The following is an 18,992-nucleotide window of genomic DNA, read 5'->3' as shown; positions in this document are numbered from 1 at the left end:
TAAACTATAGACATTGTCATAGTCATTTGATTAGTACAAAAGAAAAATGACAATTGTTGCTAGTTGTTATGGTGACAACACATGTCAGTGGGGCCATTAAAGTGTGGCAGCACACCAGGGAGAGTATAGTAGTCCTTGTAAGAGTCTTCCATCAATTTAAAATACATTCTCATCTGTGTTTATTATCAATGCAAACCAGTAACGTAAGCTCCTACGGGCCACCATGGAAGCATTTGGCTGAACACAGTCACCCCTGAAACTAAAACATCCTTTAAGAATTCTGTGGAACTTAAGTCCGCTGTTTGAATTTCGATTCTGTCAGCCAAACACTTAAAAACCAGACATTTTAATGCTGGTAACAGTTTTGATTCGATGTTTAAAACTCACTAAGTTTTGATTCAATGTTTAAAGCTCACTAAGATGGCTGGGCAACATGCCACTTTAGTTTCCAACATGAGAACGCATACTTTTGATGACGTCGGTTGTTAAAGGGTCTATGGGAGTTTGAAGAAAACTTGGAACTAGCAATTGATATCATAAACTCATGTTTACAATGTTTACTAAGGTAATAAATCAAGAGAGAAGTAGAGTAATTTTCTCATAGACTTATATACAACCAGAGGAGTCGCCCCCTGATGGACAGTAGAAAGAATGCAGCTTTAAAGCCCTTTTCAGCACCTTGGCAATACCTTAAGATTCTGTTCATTAAAGCTTTAAGCAGGATCCAATTTGACCCTCAAAATACTGGTCTTCAACTTATCAAACCACATAAAGTACTCTAGTAATTAACGTATGTAATGTATCAGTGTTGGTACCTTGTCCGGGTTATTAAAGCCAGGCTTGCAGAACTGTCTGTAATATTCCCAGTAACTCTTGCTGAGTTTGTGTTGCAGCTGCATCTCAGTGTAGGTGGCAAACTTGTCTGGGCACTTTGACACACACATCTGGAAGAAAACGGAAATTGACAGTACAGTTGTGATTTGATAGACTACTGTTTATTGGTATATGCATCTCACCTTTATCAATGCCAACGCAATTTCAGTAACAAGTACTTTTTTTATTATACAACTGCAATCTTGTCTACGTTAATAAGCACTATACAATATGTGGTACTTTTTGTTAGCCTTAGCGTGCGGTGTGACCAACACCTTGTCACTCCCAAGTCGTCAAACACCAATGATTGGTCAGTGACCCGCCTGGTTTGATACCAACAGGACTGTAACCTAATTCTAATGTAAACTTATCTGTTATGAAATGGAGCATTATTAGACGCTGAGAGCAATAATAGTATATTAAGCGAGAGGGTCAGCGTAGGGATGATGGCGGGGCGAATGGATGGGTCAAACAAACACAGGACTTTCACCCAGGAGATCAATGTTGGTGTCCTGTGTAACTTACATACTTAACTAACGTCATATTTTAAGTTACGTAAAAACCCCAACCACAATCTTTACCCAAACCTAACAAAGTACTTTTATTGCCTAAACCTAACAAAGTAGCTTTTTAACTCAGTAAACCTACTGCGGAAGTTTATTTTGAAAAGACACTATGTATGTAACCAGCTGAAACTGACACGCTGTCCCTGACATGTCCAAAACTGATGCCAGCGGGAAGCAAAGAGCGTCCCAGTTTGAAACTTAGGATCTCTGACCAAGCATCTGTGTTTGACAAGTTGGAAGTGAGAATGTAGTGAATTCAATAAATCTCTGTGTTGTTTTAAACTGACATGATAAATAAATAGTTGCAGATGTGACCCAGATAAATTGATGATGTGAAGCAGATATGCATCAGTAAAAGTAAGTACCTGCGTTGTGGGGCACTGCAGGTTGATGAGTATAGCCGGGTTGGCACATTTCAAGATGTTGAAATAGAATAAGATGGGTTTCTTCCTGCAATAAAAAGTGGACCTGTTAAATCACACAAATACAGTTTATATGTACAAGCCATTTCATATTTATTTTGAGTGCTTCTTTCAAGTTAATGATATCCTACATGTCCCAGAATGCCTTGGAGCAGAGAGTAGAGATTATTTGGTAGAAGCACATACTTACTTACTTACTTAAATTCTGAAATTCTGAAATACTATCTAGTGGCTCAACTTCACAAACTTGTATTTGCAGCTGTCTATTGTTCAAATTAACAGAATTTTACTGGAGATCCTAAAGCTTTTAAAAATGATGGATACAGTTCCATTTTCATTTGATGGAATGGCGGCTGAAAAAAAACCTTTGAGTCCTGGGTTTAAATATGTAGTTATACATAGTATATACGTGGTATAATGTTGAGTATAACAAGCAAGACAGTGAACTGAGAGAGGATTGGGATGGTGGTGACTGGTCAAATAAACACAGGACTTTAACAAAGAAAACTGCTGTTTTGAGTCTCCTAGGCACGATGAAATCTTGCAGGTTCACCAGAAACTCGATCAGCTCCAGACCTGTCTTTGCTGCTCTCATGTCTACCCACATGTGCCTTGTTGTCTGGTTTCTTGTGTATTTATAGCCCTGTCTATTCTCTGTTGGTTGGCGCTTTGTCTTTTATATTTGGTGCTGTTTGGAGCCTTCAGTGACCTGTTTTTGCTGCTCCTGCCTCCCATTTGGACTCTCATTGTGTAAGATACTGAATTTGACAGCCCATACCGACTATATTGATCATACTGTGAGTGTAGAAACTTGAATATCTACAAGGCAGAATGGTTTACTGGAGATGCACGTAAAATGAAGATAAATCATGACCTGCTCTCACACTTAGTTCTACCCACACTGCAACTATCTGAGTGTGACGTTGCACCTCCTAAGTTAAGAACTATAGCCACAAAAACTAAGTAAAATAACCACATTAGTGCTCAAATCTCTTTCCAAGCCTTCATTAAATCAGTTGTTATTAAGCAGATTTCTTTCTTCATGCCTGTCACTTTATTTGTTAGAACTGTATTTGGTCTTGTATTTGTGTCAGTATTAGTTGATTGAATACCCTCTATTGTGCATACACAACTTATAGGGGCCTGTAGTGACCTCAGGTGTCCTGTAGAAGCAGTTGGATCTGCAGCAGCAACTCACAGAGGCGATGAAGATACTTTGAAACCCCTAGTATCCGATGACTGTTTGCAGGAGAAAATGTACTCCCTCTGTGAGTCATAACACACAGACATCATGTGTCTTACACTTCCTGAGGATATCATTTCCTCTGATGTCCATCAAAGGCAAATTAACATCCATAAATCTGCTAAGAAATCATAAAAAAGACACTCCTTTAGACTCCAGAACTTGACTAAGAATCTTAATATTTTCTATTCTTCTTCAGTGTCAAATATACAGTAATAGTATTGCAGACATCCATATGTCAGACATATAGATCAATACAAATCCAGGTTTGAAAATTGTCCTTGATCTTCGTCAGTGGGCTCCTCTTTTGTGTCACAGATTGTTTATATAATATGAATTAAAAGACAGAACACTTTAGCATGTAATAACAATGAACAACCAGTAGATGGCAGCTCAGACATACAGTGACATACAGTTGGTCTGCATCTCTCAGTCACACATCCCACTAAGTCCTCTGAGACTGACAGACACACACTCTTATCATTCTCCTGCAGCCTGGTCATCTACATGCTGTCATCCACCTCTATGGTTGCATCCATTATTTTTTTTGGACCAGTCACATACAGAATGAAATGTGACAGTGCTTAGCATGATTTATCAATTCAAAAGAAACAGAGAATTAAGACTGCCAAATGCCTGTACTGCCAACACTTGGGATTCCTCCCAAACAGAGTCAGGAATTATGTACTTTGTCCTAATTCAGGGTCTGGGTTTTCTGAAGTCTGCCTTTTTGGCCCGGATTCGATATGGTCCGTCTCATATCAAAGACTTCTTCAAATGCAGCCAAGCAATGCAGGACAGTTTATTTATAACACCCTTCAGTATCCCATAATCCTTTGTACAGTATTCCTGTAAAATGGACCCTGGACATGTTTTTATTCAGAGAGATACAGATAAATGTAATGTTATATGGACACAGTATATATATTATAAAAAGGCTAGCTCAAATCAAGCAATCTGATTGGTTCATAGCTATAATGTTATATGATGTCTAGTTTCCTTGCAGTTCAGTATCACTCCACGCCTGAGAAAGAAATGGTAGACTAATGTGTTATTATGGTTGCTTAGCAACAGGGGTCATGGGGGGGGGGGGTCATCCCTGCCAACACGGAACAGTTTACAGATACAAAGTAGCAAAGTTAGCTGCTACAAAATAGAAACATTTAAGGTTGACTTCTTAGGAGGAGTGGATTAATCAGTGTTCATTTCCAGAAGAAATCTACCTCATGAAATCTTTGTAACGCCGGTCTCATAAATAAAATATCTATAATTTACAACACAAGCCTTCGTGACATACCACACCTGTTGCAAAAAGTCAAATCAAATACTACATATTAGTGAGAAAATACACTGTATATTTCATATATGCACATGAAGTATATCAAAGCCACATATATCATACATAAAAAGTACAGAAAGGTGCATAAAGATGATGATGCTAAATAAAGGAGCATAACAGTAAGAAATGTATCAACCATAAAAAAGTACTCAATAGAGTCCTCCAGCTGAATAACCATCGTATTAAATGCACTCACACCTGTGATATACCAACCCTGTTGCAAATACATATTAGGAATTAAATAAAGCATATACGCACCTCACTGAAAGACCCAATATTACACTATATATGTATTGGAATACTGGTAAATAGAGGACTTTTCTGTAAGTAAACGTCATGAGCAATAACAGGTTTTGTTGGATTGTTTCTTATCATGGCTGAATAAAATACATTAACAGACGAGAGTGTGTAAGACGACCCCTACTCCACGGCAGAATGCTTTGTCGTTAAGGAGAGGAGACAAGAGTTCCAGAGAGGATGCATGGCTATCAGTAGGCTAGCTTGTCCATCTCAAGAGCTGGCTAGTTAGCTAGCTAGTCTCCGGTGCTCCCTCCTGCTAATTAGACTGACACTGGCCATCAACCTGAAATGTACATAAATGTATCTCAAATGTATGCAATATCAATTCTAGCATCCAACAACACAGCAAAATTGGCTGTAAAGAGGGTCTACATTTAAATCAGGGGGCGACTCCTCTGGTTGTATAGAAGTCTATGAGAAAATGGCTCTACTTCTCTCTTGATTTATTCCCTCAGTAAACATTGTAAACATGAGTTTATGGTCTCAATCTCTAGTTTCAAGTCTTTTTCAACACAGCATGATGTTTATTAATTCATTATGATCCATGTGTTATTTTAGACCCTCTAATTCTCTTTCTAAAGCATCCTAAGAGAACTCCAATTTTCTGTACTCTGATTATTTAAACATTTATTTGCAGGCTTCAACCCCCTCTGGGCTATAAACAAGCCCAAAATGTCCTGTGCGCATGTTCCCACTGCACATTCTAACAGCTCATATTGTTATGCTAAAACTACTAAGCAAAGGCAAAATATTGTAAAAAGAATATTCTCCCGAGCCTCTTCAGTCCACTTTCTACATCGATTATGTGATACTAGCAGCATGAACGACGTGTTGTACAATGTCTCTGTTGTTCCAGTCTCACACAGCTTGTTGTTACTTGTGTTCTCTATAACAGGTGCAATTTAGATTGTAGCAATGTGCAAAATGTTTCAGTTTACCGCGTGTTACAGCGCTAACTGCAACCATTGCACGAACGTAGAGCGTCAAAATAGGCTAAATGCCCACAAAATTCCCTTTCTATCAGCACTAACCCACATTGACATTATCAGATAATGCAGGTTACAAAGTTTACTTTTTTTCTAGTTAGTTAATGTGATAAATAGTTAGTTACAATAACTCTGCAACTTTACAATATTCCATATACAGTATAATACAGTGCTTTCAACATGTTAATAAAATGTAATAAACCAATAACATGTTCATATTCCAATGTTTTCAGGCAAGTATGCAACATAACTATAAACACTGAAGATCGTTTGAGTTACAACATGGGGGAGACTGTAGTGTGTACAGGCATCTGTGTGTAGAGTGTAATAACAGTGATTGTAGTGTGTACAGGCATCTTTGTGTAGAGTGTAATAACAGTGACTGTAGTGTGTACAGGCATCTGTGTGTAGAGTGTAATAACAGTGATTGTAGTGTGTACAGGGATCTGTGTGTAGAGTGTAATAACAGTGACTTACACGTTGGAAGTCCCCTTCTGACCACAGAACTGTCCATAGCTGTCCGTTGCATAGAGCACCTTCCTGGGGTCCCCATGTAACCAGGCTGGACAGACAGACAAGACAGACAGACAGACCATTAAGTGTAGCAGAGAAACAGGAAGACAGTATGGTGACTGGTTAAAGGACCCCGTTGTTACCATAATCTTGGTAACAACGTCAGAAAAAAAGAACTAACTAACTAACTATCTGAAGCTTAACAAAGAAAAATAATTTGTTCTCAGCCTTCAACTATCCAAATCCATCCCCAACACAACAGAGAGGGACTGAGACATCCAGTAACCATGGGAGGAAACTCTGTGTGTGTGTGTGTGTGTGTGTGTGTGTGTGTGTGTGTGTGTGTGTGTGTGTGTGTGTGTGTGTGTGTGTGTGTTGTTGTGTTTGTTTGTTTTCAACCATCCATCATCCCTCTGTGCCAAAACAGTGCCGTGGCATTAAATTAGAAAAATAAATCACATTACTCTGAATACCTGTACCTGGTTTTGTGTTCCTGCACTCAGTTTGTCTACAAAGTCATTAGTTTTACTGTTACCTTCAAGCATGATAGTATCTACCTCATACATACAGTGCACTACAACATACACGGTGTTGTCCTAAAGCATTACATTATTGCTGAAGCTACTAAGACTAGTCTGAAACATAAAATCAATGTAAAATGTAAAATTAATGTGTAATACAAAGTGATTTTAAAGGAGCAATGTGTAATGTCTGGCCACCTAATCCAAACAAATAGGGGGCAGCATTTCACCTTACTGGTATAGTACCATACAATCTAAATCAACAGTCATAATTAAAAACAAACTAGCAGCAAGGCAAGAATCTGTGTATACGCTTTAAAAGTTTGTTCATTGGACTGCATCCAAAGTGTTAGGAACGAGAAAACGACTCCTATTTTCCTTTCATCCTAGCCGTCACCAGGAAACTACTTCACTGGGAGGACAGCTGTGGGGAGGACGGACCAGACATGTTGGACTGAGGACAGACTGGAAGCTACAGTGACTCACTATTGCCTTTCTTGGGACAAGTGGTACTACAAGACATGACGGGCTAGCTGCTAAACATACTCATATCAGTAGATATCTCTGCAACAGACGTCCTTTTTAAATGTTTCAAACAAAAATTCTGGCCACATCTTTCACATTGTACCTTTTATGTATTTATCCATCACATATAAACGGATCTAATGACATTTCATATGCATAAAGATGCCATCAAGAGGTTCTCCAAAGTTAATCTCAAATAAAGGCCTGGGTCTTTCATTCCCTCAGTGGCAGAAGGAACAACAGTAGGCCTTTGTGTGGGACAGGCTTATACTAGTGACCGGCCTTATTATCTAGTTCTACTGTCCATCAGTTAATGCTCTTCATCACAATACATAGACGTCTTTGACATAACATCAACATTGTAACCTCTTCACATTATGTTGATAGTATAATTTTCTGAATGTTTTAAACTGAAGTTCTTGGCAGATTTTACACATTGCACCTTTAAAGAGATACAACCTTTCTCTTTTGTGCAGATACTGGTAGTCATTTCCTCCTGTACCTCAAACTAACAGTTTGAAATCCTTTTTTTTCTCCTTCTTTTGGAATGGAAGATGTTTTCTAAAAATGAACTGATGAAGAGCGTTTGATAGCCTGTGTTTTTCTTCGCTAGTGGTGGATTGGGGATTGGAGAAATTGACTATCCTCTCTAAACAAAGAAATTAGCTTGTGTGGGAAAATTGGCTTCTAATCACCTGCCTTTCCTAACTAGTAAACCATCTCATCATGGTGACATCCATCTATCTACAGTGCAGTGAAATGGTAGGTGTAATTAATGACAATGGAGAGAGTGAAGAGAACGGAGATGGTGTTTATACTGTGTGTGTGTGTACATGTGGGTGTTTGGCTCAGATGAAGGAAGGAGGGATGAGACAAAAAAGACATGGGGGCTAAGTACAAGGTGCAGATGGTGCATGAGAGAGAGAGAGAGAGAGAGAGAGAGAGAGAGAGAGAGGGAGAGAGAGAGTGAGAGACAGGGTGATGTCATCAGGAATGATGTCATCAGTGTTTAGTAGTAGCAGAGCTGGAGTGGAGTGATTCTTTGTGTAAGAGTGTGTGTGTGCACCTGTGAGTGTGTGTGACTATGTATCAACAATCACAGTACACAGGTGAAAGTGTGCGTGTGTAGAAAAGATGGCTAGTATGGTGATTGCATGAATGTCTGTGTGGACTATGGGATTAGTGGATCATGTCCTCCTTTAAGGGTGATTACCAGTAGACCCCAGTAAGACATACACACACGCACGCACGCACGCACGCACGCACGCACGCACGCACGCACGCACGCACGCACGCACGCACGCACACACACACACACACACACACACACACACACACACACACATTATGAGGTACTGGCAATAGGAGCAGTTGTGGTTTATAGTGGGGGCTCTATAGGAGCAGGAATAGGAGAGGTGGTAGGAGTAGCATTAGCAGCTCCAGCAAAATGTAAATGTAAATTTCCCCGCTGCAGGACTAATAAAGGATTATCTTATCTTATCTTAAAAGTCTCAATAGATTGTAGTGGTGCTAGCAGGTATGTATCACCAGGCATTTCTGCCTCTAGCAGCTTTTTTAACCCTTTGACCGTTACCATCACAGACTGTAGATAAGAAGTGGACGTGGTCATTGTAATGACACCTATTGGGCTGTGGACTACAGATTTGAATCCTGAAGTTTGTTATTTTAGCCATTGCCAGCTTGTTTTTTTTTGCAACCAATAGTGACAATAGAGGGTGGACCAAAATGTTACAACTAACCTTTAATGAACTGAAAACAACTGTGAAAGGGTTAAAGTTCCAAGACCAAAACACGGACAACACTGTGGTAGAGACCTGCCAATCACAGTGTAGCCCCGCCCTAATTCATACTCCTCTTTATGGTCTATTTGACTATAAATGGACCATCATTTACTAACATTTATTATCATTTATTAACATCATGCTGTATTGAAGAAGACTTGAAACTAGAGATTGAGACCATAAACTCAATGTTTACTGAGGGAATAAATCAAGAGAGAAGTAGAGTCATTTTCTCATAGACTTCTATACAATCAGAGGAGTCACCCCCTGATGGTCAGTAGAGAGAAAAGTACTTCAGCATTGGCTTCACTATTCAGAGTTTGCTGCCTGGTTATCACACATATGCAAATTATATTAAAAAGAACAATTCCACAGGATTATTGAATAGTTTGGGAATTTTTGCACATCTTAGTAAAAGAAAGTAAGGAAAAAGAAATCTGCATCAGACTGTGAAAGCTCCCAGTGATCTCACCATTGGGTGATATCATACTAGTAAATGGGATTCAAGGACTGCCTGTTGGGACACAGATGATGTCATTTTCCTCCAATGCTGATGCAGCAATTCTGCCTGCTGTTTGACTGCAGCTGCAGCTGGGGCTTTTGAATTGGCTTAACAGTATTGTAGTACAGCTTTAAACAAAGACTGTGGGCAATGAGCAGAGGTTGGATTTTGGGTATTTGCAGCTCGTTTCTGTATTTGGCCGTGTTTTATGTATTTGCAGCGTGTTTCTGTATTTTTTTTATTTGTTTGAATTCCTTTTTTTTTTTTTAAGTTGCAGTACATTGAGCTCTTAGGGCTACCGTAGATTCAATATGAAAACCTTGGATAATGTAAGCTATAGCTTTAAATGTGTCTGAACAGTATCAGAGTTTTAGTGGGTCAGCATTAAGCAAAGACTTGCTTAGGTAGAAATTGGACTCCATTGACGGTTTCACATGGAGCTGTGCTCCAGAACATCAAATGCTTTAATTCAGCTTCCTCCTCGGCTTCCTGCTGTGACTTCTGGGGCCGGTGAACATTTGGCAACAAAGAGATTTCTGTTCTGATTTCTGCTGGCTTATTGTCTTCTCCGCTGCCTCGGATTCTCACACCTCCTCTATCTCTGAGATAAGCCTCCCAGCAGTGCACTGTCTCTCCCCCTTCACTTCATCTCTTTCTTTATCTCCTCTCTTTTCCCAATATGTCTTATTTCATCTCCTCCTCTGAACCACCGTCCAGTTATACAATCATTTGATCAGGTCACAGGAAGACATGAAAAAAACAGGAAAACAAGTTGATCTGGGAGACAGAGATAATGAAAGAAATGGAGAAAAACTACATTAAACAACAGTCGTCTGGTCCATATCTTCAAAGGCATGGTCAATGGTTGCTTTAGGTTATTTAATAGAGAACAGAGTTTGCAAGTCAGAATAACGAAACCGTGGTCCAAAATAAGATAAAAAGCTCTGTGATAAATCTCCATGGGTTCGTCACTACGAGACACCTTTCCCATTAGACACAGATTGTTTTTGATCGATTGTTGATAGAAACCAAAGACTCTATATAAGAAGTGGAAGTAGTCACCTTGACATCACCCATTGGTGTGTGGACTACAGTTTAAAAGACCAGAAGTGAACCAAGAGGGGGTGGAGCTAAGTACAGCAGAATGCTGAAAAATACATTTTTAGGCGCCAAAGATATTAAAGTCAACTAAACACTTTCATGAACTGAGAACACACTGTGATATTGTTAAATATTATCTAAATTAGACACGTTATTAACAACTAAAACACAGTTATTGATCAAATACACCAAGACTGCGCCTGTGAAGACACCTGTATCCAATAAGATTACTTAGAAATCAGAGCTAGGATTCAGGTTTGCTCTTTGTTGTGAACAACAATGGAGGAAGATGTTGGAGAGTTAGACGACTATAATTACAAAATGCTGTGTTTAGTTTACAGTACAATACAGCAATATGTTCAGGTTATCTTCAGTTTAAGTAATTGTATCTGGTACTGTTATGAGTTTATGAGTATTGAGAATAAACACATTGCATTTGTGTTCATAGTCTATATATAATGCATGTTACACATGAGAAAGCCTGACTAGACAGTAGTGTTTTATACTACTAGACATCAGTGTGCACTCGGCATGTGAAAATAGCTTTTTATTTGTTGTTTGTGTGTAAAGTTGTGATGAAAAACACGTCTTTTTTTCAGAAGAGTTTATATAGTTGTGAATAAAGTGTTTGTTCTTGCAAGAGACGTAGATGGATCTAACAAACACAGGCTGCTGTTCGTGTCCTATGTCAAACACAATGTGAAAGTTGCATTTTGTCATGTGAAAAAGTCAGCATTTCCCAAATCTAACTAAGTGGTTTTGTTGTCTAAACCTTACTTCTTATTTTGAAAAGTCACCGTGCATGCAACAAGTGTATCTTGACGTGTCTAAAACTGACACAAGAGGAGAGCATCGTCGGATGAAGCTTTCGGTCACTGACCAAGCTGCTGTATTTGACCCGTTGGGGTGAGAACGTGTTGGGTGTGTAGTGTTTCAACAAAGAAGAGGTCCATAGATACACAAATTGTGTTTAAGCAATTGCAAAAAAAGCTTTAAGGGGTTTTTGTGTTTGTTTTTTTCATCCATCAAACAACCACATTCGCAATCAATGAACTAGTGAACTAGTAGCAGCATGACGTTGAACATAAGAAAGAAGAGAAAAGTAGGCAACTAGTGTTAACATCACAAACACATTACCCACAGACCCCCCTGTGAAATACACCAAACAAACAAATATCTGAATCACCAAATACCTCCCCAACAAAGGAATATCCCAACAGTTGAATAATCAGCCCTCGCATTGTTTGTGAAAGTGAAACACTGTGAGAACATCCCACCTATAGAGGTCAGCACAGCTCTACTTACTGTCCACAGTATTATGGTGTATGTGTAGCTAAGATTTTGAGAGATCAAGAAAAAAAAGATTGTATGTGTGTGTGTATCCACCAGAGAATGCTCTGCAAGAAGAGACTGATCAAAGAGGCTTTTTCCCACACTCAGTGTGTGTGTGTGTGTGTGTGTGTTTGTGTGTGTGTGTCTGTGTGCGTGTGTAGACTCACTCACCCACTATCCCCAGGGCCACATATGAAAGGATGACAATGATGAAGATCAAACAACACAAGATATCAGTGCAGCTTCTGAAAAGACAGAGATGAAACAAGCTGTCAACCACAGCAGTAATCTTCACAAAACAGTTTTTACTACTGTGACTTTTATGAATATTATTCTTTATTGACTATATTCTGATACAGGTTAGTATACAACTGTGAATCTGGTTGAAAATCATCATGAGGCAAACATTGTAGTGTTTAGAGAAGTAACTGTGAAGAGATCACGTGATACATATGCTGCTACTGTAAAGAAAGTATTTTTCTATTCTTTAATTATTGGGGCCTCTGGCTCTGGTGAGGGCAAGATAAAGACAAAGAGAAACCAAATGAGAGGAAAAGTTTCCGAGCAGAGCAAGAGAGCTCAGAGTTTAATGAATAAGAGGTTATTCCTCTTTAGGAAAGGAGTGAGAGAGAAATTATAGATGGCGCGTCAGAGAACAACTGCGGATTTCCTCCCAGTCGCACGGCTGGAAAGATGCAATTATAGATCAAAATTATACGTGTGTGTTGTTGTGAGAATGTGTGTGTGTTCTGTGTGTGTGAAAGCTAATTACTTTGAGGACTGAAGTCAGATTTCTGGTTGATGTGGGGAAAACTCATTCAGCTACAGATTGATTCACCAGAAATGTAGCTTTAATTGAGACCTCCAAACCCGGTGTGTTCCCTCGGTAATGGACATTTTCAAAAGATTCTGGTGGCATCGTCACTGTTATTTCAGTCTGGGTGTGGAGACTAAAACATTATTTCAGAAAGCTTACAAACTGGGTGAGAGGATTTTAAAATACAAGTTGCATTATGGGAAGTGTAGATCCACTGTTTATGGAGCTTTAGCAATACTAGGGATTTAAAGTCAGGGTACCTCCGATGTTCTTTTAAAGAAGACATATCACGCTCATTTTCAGGTTCATACTTGTATACTGGGTTTCTACTAAAACACTTCATTTTGCACATACTGTCTTTCGGAATACACCTGTATTCAACTTTGTCTGAAACGCTCCGTTTTAGCGCCTGTCTCTTTAAGAGCCCTCCTGAAGAAGCCCAGTCTGCTCTGATTAGTCACTGCTTTTTATATCTTTGTTGTTGTTGTCTTCAGATCGTATGAATATTACACTAATATTCCTGGTAAAACGCAGCCATCTATATTCAGGTTAATGTTCGTTTAATTGGTAAACTGTTTGAACACAGCTTCCGTCATTCATTCCCTCAACCACCTTCGTAAAAAGATGTGTTGCGATATTTGCGTTGCGATATTTGCGTTGCGATATTTGCTCAAAACCTGTTGATATCCAAGTCCCTCATAATGTTTAAGAGTAGGTGGAATTCTCCTTCCGACAAGAAATATGGGCTTTCTTTTTGGGAATGAATCTCTGTGGTAAACTACCAAACCAATTGAGAGGCATATAACTAATGCGCTGTATAAATGTAAAAAAAAGCTTCTAAAACCAAAATAATATTGATATATCCCACATGTCCTAATGTAAAATGCTACATTCAGAATAAGGCGAGGTGCCATTGGCTTCCAAGCTGATATTGACATTGAAAGCTCACCAAAGTTGAAATGTGAAGATGGAAATTTGCTTCGACCCTGAAAGCAAATGTTTTCTTGCTGAAAGTGAACAGGAGGGAAATGTTCTTTTCATGCATGTGTGACCATGCCTTTATTCAGAATATCCAAACGGAACACGATGTTAATACCAAATCTAGAATATTATCATATTCGTAATAATAGTGGAATATTAGAATGACTATACCTAGTGTTTGATACATTTCATCAAACACCATCTTTTACTTAAATGTTACATCTCTTCAAACGTTCAAACTTAAGTTCTTCAACACTGAATGTACAGTTATTTTATCCACTCTCACAAATAGTGTTTTATTCTAAATTTGATAAATAATGAATGTGTTGGAGTCTTAACAAGAACAGGTTCGGGTAAGCCCAAGATTCAAACATGTGAACTGATTATGAACTTAGAAGAACTACCTTTATGGAATATGGTTTTCCAAAGGACACATTAAACATTGAGGACGTCACTGGGAGAACAACAAGTCCCTGTCCCAGTTTTTGACAGTTTATGTGTCTGAAAGTCATAATAACACAGAAAATATACTATTTAAATTGAACTAGCAGAGGGGCGACTGTGGCTCAGTTGTATAGCAGGGTCATCCTGACTGAAAAAAGGACCAGGAAGAAGAGATTTAGCTGTTTTCCCATTGCTTAGCTTTGTCCTGGAATATCACTGAAATACTAGTGAAGACACAGTGTTGTAAGAATTGGCTGGCTTAGTGTGGGCATATATTCATATTCGTATTACAGAATATAGTATATATAATAATCATCTCTGCTGTTTTGCAAATATGGAAGTATGGAATTACCTTCTGCGGACTGGACCTCTGAAGGATGGATCAAACTTGTGTGGTTCTCCTGGAAGAAGAAAAGAAGGAGAGCAAAATAGTGAACAGGTGCTGAGGCTTTAGTCAAATCATTTTCAGCTCTGTTGTTCAAACATCTCAAGCCTCCATCCGAATGTTCTTTGTCAGGCAAAAAGCCACCTGCAGTATAACTCGCACACTTCTGTTTCACTGAAAATATCACAACATCAACTGTACCCAACGGGTCCGTCAAAAATCAGTTATTTGAAATCAGGAATAAGTTGCAAACGTTCAGACCCTAACAGGAAGCTGGACCAGCAGTGGGTCTGGGAGCACTATGATGGAACAGTCATCACATGCACTTCACCGGGCATTCTGCCTGCTGCTAAAAGACTGGCTCCTGAATCTGGATTTGCAGTAAAATAGTGCACTATAAAAAGTATAAAAAGAATAGTAGAAATATTATAAGCTTTGCTAAATAATCCGTCTCTGTTCCTGCTGCTCTGTGGGTTGAACTCTATGGATTGAACTCTATGTATGTGAAGCTATATTTTTAATTAATGTGATCATGGAGAATGTAAATATAAAATTAAAACATAATTGGCATACACTTTAGTAAAAAAGCTGATGATACTTGATCAAACCAAAAACCATAACAGCTAAAGCATTCATTCTCTTTACAGCTTTTGCAGGAACATACAATGATGATGATGATGATGATGATGATGATGATGCAACGTAAACAAAATGCCTAAAACGTAAACATGAGCTAAATCTCAAAAACTGAAAAATGTGCACAGTTCAAATAACTGGAGCGTTATGAAATATGTTGTTTAGAAGCTTTTGGTTCAATATATATATTGTGGTTTATTGTTTATTGACGTAACCTTTAAGCTTAGGTTGTACAGATTTTACAGATATGAAGGATTTGGAGATACAAAAAATGACATCACAATAAGCAAAATTATCAATTTAGGCAATGGTGGAGTTTACATGTTTATACGATCCATAAAATGCAACCATTACAGACAGAAATAGAAATGAAATATTAAGTAGAAAATTACTTTTTGGTACTCATAATTTTTTATTTGATAATATAACTTTTTTGTGTAACTAACTTATTGTACAATGTATGGATATGAGCTTTCACAATCGAATTCCAATGTCTGCATATTTTTATAAATTTACTGGAGTTTACTGGAATTAATATATTTATTTATCTATATATATGTATATATATGTATATATATATATATATATATATATATGATGATTATGATTATGTTATAATTATATCCCTGGAATAAATTGGGCTTCACACTTAAATAATATCGGTGATTGCAATTATTTCTGGGACAATATCTTGTCCAACAAAAGTAGTTATTGTGATAGGGCTAATTCAGACAGTTTATGTTTGTCTTTGTATGGGAGACAAAAGTTCTGCCTCTTGTCAGAAGCCTCATGGGTTTCTGTATGTTGACATGAAAACTGTACAGCTGGTTTATGGAACAGGGAACGAGGGCATGCTGTAGGTCTCATGTCTTATTCAATAGGCTGAGACACACTACCAATGCAGTTATCTCACTGAATCACACAATTGGTTTTCTTACTACAGCTTCTGGAATACAGAACATACAGTACCAGTCAAAAGTTTGGACACACCTTCTCATTCAACTACTTTGAAGAATCTAAAATATAAAACATATTCTGGTTTGTTGAGCATTTGTTTGTTTACCACATAATTCCATATGTGTTCCTCATAGTTTGGATGTCTTCAATATTAATCTACAATGTAAAAAAAAATAAAAATAAAGAAAAACCATTGAATGAGAAGGTGTGTCCAAACTTTTGACTGGTACTGTATGTTGCATGTTTTCATTTATATCTCACTGGAAATTTAACCAGGAGTTCTCAAAAGACGCCACAGTTAATTCAAATACAATGAAATGTCAAAACCTACTTCTATCAGCACTTCTTTCTCAAAATGATTCATTATCAACATTATACCTATTCCTTATTAATACCTCATGTGGTGTGCGTGAGAGGGTGTTTGCCTGCATGCATCTCCGTGTCTGTCCACAGCTTATTTCACATTCTGCTGCACCAAACTGTAAAATGTTTTGGGTCTTTATTTATGGCCACATGCACTACTCTTAACCAGGATGGTTGGAGTTGGATGGTTGTCACCGTAGAGACAGACAGGAAATAAGGAAGGAAAGAGGGACATTCAAATCTATGGAGCACCAAAGTGTTTAATATTAAATACTTCATAAATATTGTTTTTTATTTTACAATGTGAGAGTAGAATTAAGAGTAAATCAGAGTTTCCTTCAAAGGGTTGAAGATCAACAAGACAGACAGACTTTCTCTGGGAATGCTCAAGTCAATGGAAGTTAGCTAACACTGTTAACACAGACTCTTCTGTTTGATGCTTGGTAATAACATGGCCTAGCTAACTAGGTAGGATGACCAGGCTTATTAAGCTGAGTCTTTAAAGCTACAGTAGTGTAGTAACTGTCTCTGTGTACTGTGTTCATTCACAGCAGCATCTAGTAGGTTGATTTAGAATAACGCTGGCATTGTAGTTGCTAAATTTGGTAGCAGTTATTGCGCTTGCTAGCTAAAGAAAGGCATGGGGGTACTTGAATGGCTGAAAGGTGAGAGGGCGGTGTCATCACTAATTAAGTGACATTATGAAATAAAACTTATTGTGAAAAATGTCATGATGAAATAAATACAGAAAAAGGGCACTTTTAAAATAAAATGTCTATAATGTCATAAAAATGATGATTGAAATGTAATGTAATTAGTTTAAATAATTTCTTTCATCCTCACAAATTGTTGGTTTATTTATATAGTTTATACAGTTAATTCATACGATTATTTATTTTTGTTTTTTATATTCATTCAATGTTGAACATTTGAGGTTCCTTTTGAACCAGGAACTTTACAGATATGTGGCATGAATCACCTGTTTTATTTACAATATTTTCAAAATATCAATCCGGATTTCGTATGTTTTTTCAACATCCCCAAGAAACTTTAGTCATGTGGTTACTGACTTAAGCTGCGGCTATACTTTGGATGGTCACATTAACAGGAGCTGATAACGTTTGTATATTTATATGCATGCTTTTGTCGTCTGCCGTCTGGATTGAAACTAAATAAAATCAACAACTAAACTCAATCAAAGACTCTAACTTAATCATAAACTGAAGTTATAAACTGTAACTGTATGTCTAATGCAGCATAATTGGTGACACTACCAGCTTTTTGGGACTTGCCAACACCTTACATACATAATGTGATGTGTAGTGCTATGGGACTTTATTTGGACAGCTGAGGTTTACAGCTGAACATGTAAATGAGACTGTAATTTATTCTCTCTCTTCTCTCTTTCAGAATCTTTTTCCTCCCTCCTTTCGCAGAGACGCTGAGTGTTCTTGAAGATGAAGATATAGAAATGAGACGATACTTGTCAAGATTAAAGCATCAGCTGCATCATACTTCATGGCTACACACAAACACACACACAGAGAAATAAAACTCTCTCAAAGAGACAACACAGGCACATACACACATTATGAAAGGAAGAGCGCACACACACTTCCTTTCAAATTTACATCTCAGGGCTAACAGGAAATATTTACAGGGAGAAAAACATTTCATCCTTCTGCTTCCTGTCAGCAATCAAAGTCATGCTTTGTTATCTAACATCCAATCAGATTCCAGCCTGTCTTCAGAGGCATCAACCTCCTCTTTTGAAAAGTGAACCCAATGCTGAAGTATCTTGAACCTGCATTCTCTCTAATGTCCATCAGGTGGTGGCACCTTTGATTGAACCTCAGTAAACATTGTAAACATGAGTTTATGGTCTTAATCTCTAGTTTAAAGTATTCTTCAATACAGCATGATGTTCATTTAGTAAATTATGGTCCATCTAGAATCAAATAGACCATAAAGCAAGGTATGCTTAAGGGCGAGGCTACCTCGTGATTAACAGTTTGTTACCAGGGCGTTGTCAGTTATTTTGTCTTAGAACTTTAACCCTTTAAACAGTGTGTTTTCACTTCATGAAAGTTGATTGTAACATTTTGGTCGACTAAATATGTCTCATTCATCGTTCAGTAGTACTTTGCTACACCCTCTCATGTCACTTATGGTTGCAAAAAAATTGCCAAAAGAGCTTTTTCTTTTTTGAAATTGAGTCTCTGTTAATGTCAGAATAAAAAACATCCCACTGTCTAATGATTCAAAGCTGTATACGGCATCTCTACGTTAATCCTACCCCGCATTCCACATATGGTTAGTTCAAATATGGTTAGTGACCTAACATCTGCTAACGTTAGGTCAATATACAATTACTTACCTCCGCA

The 18,992-nt window shown here is 37.9% G+C and overlaps 1 protein-coding gene across 1 annotated transcript in view; it reads right to left on the bottom strand.

The window, feature by feature from the left end:
• The window catches only part of LOC129088845 (choline transporter-like protein 5-A), a 38,252-nt gene that overhangs the window by 8,737 nt on the left and 10,523 nt on the right, over positions 1 to 18,992 (bottom strand). The window contains exons 2-6 of the mRNA XM_054596086.1: positions 14,620 to 14,668; positions 12,197 to 12,270; positions 6,207 to 6,291; positions 1,805 to 1,889; positions 816 to 944 (exon numbers count right to left, since the gene is read on the bottom strand). Coding sequence (XP_054452061.1) covers positions 816 to 944; positions 1,805 to 1,889; positions 6,207 to 6,291; positions 12,197 to 12,270; positions 14,620 to 14,668 — 422 coding nt within the window. The remainder of the gene's footprint in view (positions 1 to 815; positions 945 to 1,804; positions 1,890 to 6,206; positions 6,292 to 12,196; positions 12,271 to 14,619; positions 14,669 to 18,992) is intronic.

Source organism: Anoplopoma fimbria, chromosome 3 (assembly GCF_027596085.1).
Source record: "Anoplopoma fimbria isolate UVic2021 breed Golden Eagle Sablefish chromosome 3, Afim_UVic_2022, whole genome shotgun sequence".
Taxonomy (NCBI): Eukaryota; Metazoa; Chordata; class Actinopteri; order Perciformes; family Anoplopomatidae; genus Anoplopoma; species Anoplopoma fimbria.
This window is presented reverse-complemented; position numbering and strand designations above follow the sequence as displayed.